This window comes from Gossypium raimondii, chromosome 5 (genome assembly GCF_025698545.1).
Source record: "Gossypium raimondii isolate GPD5lz chromosome 5, ASM2569854v1, whole genome shotgun sequence".
Lineage (NCBI taxonomy): Eukaryota > Viridiplantae > Streptophyta > Magnoliopsida > Malvales > Malvaceae > Gossypium > Gossypium raimondii.
Window position 1 is genome coordinate 21,676,962 of NC_068569.1, and position 5,346 is coordinate 21,682,307.

The 5,346-nt window shown below is 33.2% G+C and overlaps 1 protein-coding gene across 1 annotated transcript; it reads right to left on the bottom strand.

Moving 5' to 3' along the window:
* Positions 1–1,785: 1,785 nt before the first annotated feature.
* On the bottom strand, positions 1,786–4,371 carry LOC105769898 (laccase-15). The gene is made up of 7 exons (XM_012590853.2): positions 4,235–4,371; positions 3,857–4,008; positions 3,523–3,767; positions 3,313–3,438; positions 2,640–3,228; positions 2,183–2,535; positions 1,786–2,091 (listed from the first exon to the last, which is right to left on the bottom strand). The coding sequence occupies exons 1-7, from the start codon at positions 4,319–4,321 to the stop codon at positions 1,952–1,954; spliced, it is 1,692 nt and encodes a 563-aa protein (XP_012446307.1). The 5' UTR covers positions 4,322–4,371; the 3' UTR covers positions 1,786–1,951.
* Between the last annotated feature and the right edge of the window lie 975 nt (positions 4,372–5,346).

The window sequence follows — 5,346 nt, forward strand, 5'->3', positions numbered from 1 at the left end:
TTTAAAATTAAGTAAATCAGGAATTTTGATTCTTGATTCACTTCAAGTTGGTGTAATTTTATCCAAATTGCTACCCTCTTGGGATGGATACCGAAAGAAGCTGAACATTACACTTGTGATGCACTTATTATTGGTTGAAGAGAATTTATGAGAAAGGTAAAAAAAAAAAAAACATAAAAAGAAGGCAGATAAAAGTGAGAATCTACGAAAAGTTGGAGATATGTTTTGTTATTTATGTTTCATGTGTAAGTTGTCAATTAATTATATATATATATATATATAACATATTTTAAATGTTTATTATATACACATTAAACTTTTATTAAAGTCATTTTCATTTTGATTTTTATTCCATCTACTTCTTTTTTTAATCTGATTCTTAATTGCTTACGCTGATTCTTACTTTTTTTTAAAATTATTATTTTCTTTTATTTTATTTACTTCTTAAAAACAATAACAGAAGTTATCATATTTAAAATTTTATTTTATAATAAATTAAAAATAAATTTAAATATAAAATTAAAATTACCTCGCAACGCGGGGTTTATTAAGATTACGTTTTCCGATGAGAAACTTAATAGCAATATTTCAAATGAAATTTGATCCATTAGTCTATTAAAATATAAATCCAGATTTTTTTTTTTTGCATTCTGCAGCTTGTACCACGTTACTTTAAAGAATAAATTATTCTATTTTATTATAAATTTCATACATTTGTACGGTTAAAACTGATATAGTTGATTTAAATAATCGACAAGAACGTGTTATGTATACTTCATATTGACATACAATGATCAATTTTTGTTAGATAAAACACGTTAGCGAACAAAATAGATAAATATAAATAAACAAATATTTTTATATATAATAAAATATAAAAAAATAATTTATATTTAAATTGCCAAATATGTAAACCAATAAATATCCTAACAAAAAGTTGAAATCGAAAAGAAGAATAGAAATTTATTAAACGTTGAGGTCTGTTTAACACAGTTTTCTTAAGACAGATTCGACTGCTCTTACGGTACTTGGAGAAATATTGATCGACTATCTCCCAGGATACAACAACACAATGATCAAAGCAGTAGCACCTCTGCAGCGATTAACGAACAAATGTTACCTTTTTCTATCACTGGAATCTTGAAAAATATGGTGAGGAAAAGAAGAATTTTGAGAGAAAATAATATTGGTGTGAGAGAGTGAAATTGAGCAAAAAATTCTAAAGAAATCTTAGCATTTTATAGACATTCAAAGTGGAGTAATTTTTACAACTATCCATGTATAAGGAGACAAAATCTGCATTAAAGGGGCAATTAAATCAATTTGATTAAAATCTAGATATATGTCCTTTTATATAAGATTTTGTATATATTTGTTGAGGAAAAATAAAATAAATTTCGTGTTGGAAATGAACTTAAAATATCTACAAACAAGTGTGGACCTACAACCCCACTTGCATGCAGTATAAGGATCTTAACTTAGCCATTCAATAACTTTTTGAAAAGGTTCTCATATATATACACATCTCACACTTGGTATTTAACCAATGTGGAATCTAAGTTTTTCTTTTCCTCAACAAATATTTCTAAGTACCTTACTTTGAGTATTAATTTCTCATTCATCACTTAACCATTTTGAGCATATGATATACTGTTGTAAATTTCTAATGGAGTAGAATATGAAACTATAATTTTATGATTCAACTCTCCAGTTTTACCTATTGAGAATATGCCTCAAAGTTCTCATAAATTACAATTTTTTCAACATTTTAACAGTAGAAATATATGAAAATTTTAATATATAGACCGATTTATTTATTGATGTAATGTATATGGACTAATTTGTCCATCTATTAAGTAAAGAGGATAAAATGTAATATAATTATTAGTATAAATATACTTTTATGGTACGTTATATACACGTATCTATTTGTTCTATCCTGGTAGTAGTTCTAGGTTCGATGACAACGAGGCATGGTAGATGGCCGTGGGCGGATGCTGGTTTCAATGGTGCTACCGTTCCTCACAATCAAAACAGTGCTCATTCCCCAGCTAGTATGTCTTTCGAAATGGCAATGCATATACCACACCCCTGAAAACATTATATTATATAAATATCAATTACTTAATAACTTTAGTTGTAAGAACGATGGAAGAAGATGAGCTTTCTAAATGAAACTTACCGGGATTGTTAGCAAAAAATCTGATGGCAACCCATCCTGTACCGGGAACGTCGATAGTGTTCATGAGTGGTGGATCAACCAGATTGTAAGTGCTTGGGTCTGTCTCACCGTTGAAATTTCCAAACCCAGCTCCCACCCAATAGAAGCTGTAACCGTGCAAATGGATTGGGTGACTTCCACCAGCACCCATCTGGGTTGATTGCAGCACTATCTCAACTGCATCCCCATAATTTACACAAATAGCCCTCGTCCCTACCTCAACTGCAGAAACTACACCAGTCAAGTTTCCAGTGAAATCATAGAATTCTGGTGGAAGAAACGGAAAATTTTCGGCGAAAACACCTCTGATGTTCCTGCAATTTTACAAAAACATTAGGCAGCTACAATAATAAAACTACTATTTTTTCTTTTTTCTTTTCTAGAGGTACCGAAATTGCTATTATATATATACACACACCTGTAGTATGCTTGGAGAACGTCAATATGTGGGTAAACAAAGCTGACATTGTTCAAACTTGCAGCAAATCCGTCGCTTACAACACACTTTGAGTTTTTACAAGGCAAGTCGTTAACGGCGAGTGTAATGAACACTCGTCTATTGATATCCGTATCTGCCGGCACATTTATCGGCGGATTCTGAGTGACATTCGTGTTCCGAATTCGGCTGATGAAGTTAAGCATAGCATCCGTATTGTTCATTGCGGGCAACGTTATCAAGGAAGCATTCGATCCACCCACAAAGTTTGTATATTGAAAAATGCCGGTAGTAATGAAGTCAACGGGCGGGACATCGGAATCAGAGAAAGGCCTAGTAGCCATGTAATATTGGCCGGCGTTTTGATTGGCAGAGACCAAAACATCCATGGTTTGGCCAGGGCTTATCAATATATAGTCGCTCTTGAACCTTCGAACGTAGGAGGCATCTACGGCGACAACTGTGAGGGTGTGGTTCATGATGGTGAAGAATTGCTGTTCGTTCATTGCAGCATTGATTATGCGGAGAAGGTATGTCTTCTCATAATCAACTTCCATGCGGAATATTGTATCTGCAACACCCAATTATAGGCTCTTATTGTAAGGGACACCAAGGCGTACAAACTCAATCCAGTTTCATAATGCGGAGAACGTACCAGTTGGGCATCCATACGTGTCTCCTAAATGTCCATTGATAGCATAAGCATCTGGTTGGGGAGGAGGGGTACCGGCTGCAAGTGCTTTATCGATAATTTTCTTGAAGTTCCCATTGTACCATGATTCTGTAAATACATACAAGAAATCAAATTAAGAAGCGTATAATTATACACAAGTAACACAACCGAAAATTCAAAAGATATCCTTACCAAGTATGATTGTTTGTTCCCCATCCGGCGTGGGAAATGGATAAGTTTCGTTCTCGGCCGGCAAAATGACGATGGCGCCATGGACGGAACCGCGAGTCCAGTCACTGTGTGCGTGCCACCACAGGGTTCCTATTTCCTCCGATAATATGATTTTGTAGGTGAAGTTGGTTCGTGGTCGAATCGGGCACTGGGTTATGAACTCGGGACCGTCGAACCATGGATTCCTTGGTTGTTTCACACCGTGCCTGCAACATGTTTAATTTATTTTACTCACTAATGATTTCGTTTCTTGGAGAAATTATATTTGGAAGAATGAAAGAAAGGTTATGATTACCAGTGAATGGTGAAGCCATACTTTCCACGATTGTGGACATTAACGAAGACAGTGTCACCTCTGTGAACCCGAATCTCAGGCCCTGGATAACTATTATTTACGACCAGCAAAGTCGATGTGTTGCACATCTTCTTAAAATTTGACTCTCGCACCTGCAATAAAAAAAATGATCACCCAATGAGATCTCAACATTGTTATTGTATGATCAACAACAATAAAAGAAAACAATACTCATTTTGCTGTCTGAAAACAAAACCAAGCCACTGCCATGATCACGTCAGTAAATTAAGTAGGTTTAATAAGAGGTTTAAGAATATTCATACGAAACAACTATGAGATGTAAGAATATATATGAAAAGGGAAAAAAAAGGCACTCACAAAGAATTCATAGTGATGTACATCAGCACTGCAAAGGAGCAAAGTGCTTAGAAATAAAACCCCTACAGACCATGTCACTAAACCCATTTCCTTTTTTCCCCCCCTCTAACGTGGTCTTAGTTCTTCCTTGAATATTCTCTTCTTTGGGTCATAAGTTTCAATAATTTATAGGAAAGGAAGATTGCGGTCCGTAAGCTTCTTTCTTTGCAAGTATAATTTGTATAAGTTGACCGAAAAAAGAAAGAAAGAAAAACGAAAATTGCATTTTCCAGTAAAAGAAATTACACATCATGCACATAACATGTTTCTAGTGTTCTATTTATTTTTCATTACATAACACGTTTCTAGTTAAGCAAGTCGGATGTTGTTAATACATAATATGGATTTTTAATGTTTATGTCCCAATTAGAGCTTGTAAGATTATGTTTATAACAGTTCGTTGATGTTAATTTAATTATCGTTAAAATTGTTTGTGGAAAATGAACTATTCAAGTCTGGATGTTGGCTTCTTCACCGTGGGCTGTCCTAGAATGCTAGTATTTTAAGTTATTAATTACTCAACAATAAACAATTTTGAACAAATTTTAATTATTTATTAAATAAATGTTTTTAAAATAATTATTAAACATGTTTATAAACATAAATGATTGACCAAGTGATAGAGATTGATCGTGTGAGTAGTGCTAGGGTGGTTAAGAAAGTCCGTAGACAAGAGGAAGAACGGTTGAATATTTGTCTCAGTTACCGCAGTTAAAACAATTTAGCTATTTTTAGTCTTTTTTAATTTGTTGTTGATATTTAGAGATTATGAATCTTTTAGTTGCTTATTTTTAGTTATTGGTGGTTGAATTTTTTCCCTATATAAGTATTACTTTTTCAGTTTAATGAAACATACACTTTTCATCCAAAATTATTTTCACTTTATTCTTGCATTTGTAGTTTCTTACACCAAGTTCTCAAAAATGCCAACAATTTAATATCAAACCATTTTCTTAATTGACCTATCATTGAGAGAATTTTTCTTCTTCTATGGATTCAGAAACATTTTTCACTGCACTTGCACAACTTATTTTCAATTAAGAAGACTATCATGTTTGGGCAACAAGGACGGA

Excerpts from the sequence above, each read along its gene's own strand:
- LOC105769898 (XM_012590853.2), bottom strand. The coding sequence starts at position 4,321 with ATGGGTTTAGTGACATGGTCTGTAGGGGTTTTATTTCTAAGCACTTTG. Across the intron at positions 3,768-3,856 it reads TATGGCTTCACCATTCACTG|GCACGGTGTGAAACAACCAA; the intron begins GTAATCATAACC and ends AACATGTTGCAG. Across the intron at positions 3,229-3,312 it reads CACGTATGGATGCCCAACTG|ATACAATATTCCGCATGGAA; the intron begins GTACGTTCTCCG and ends TGGGTGTTGCAG.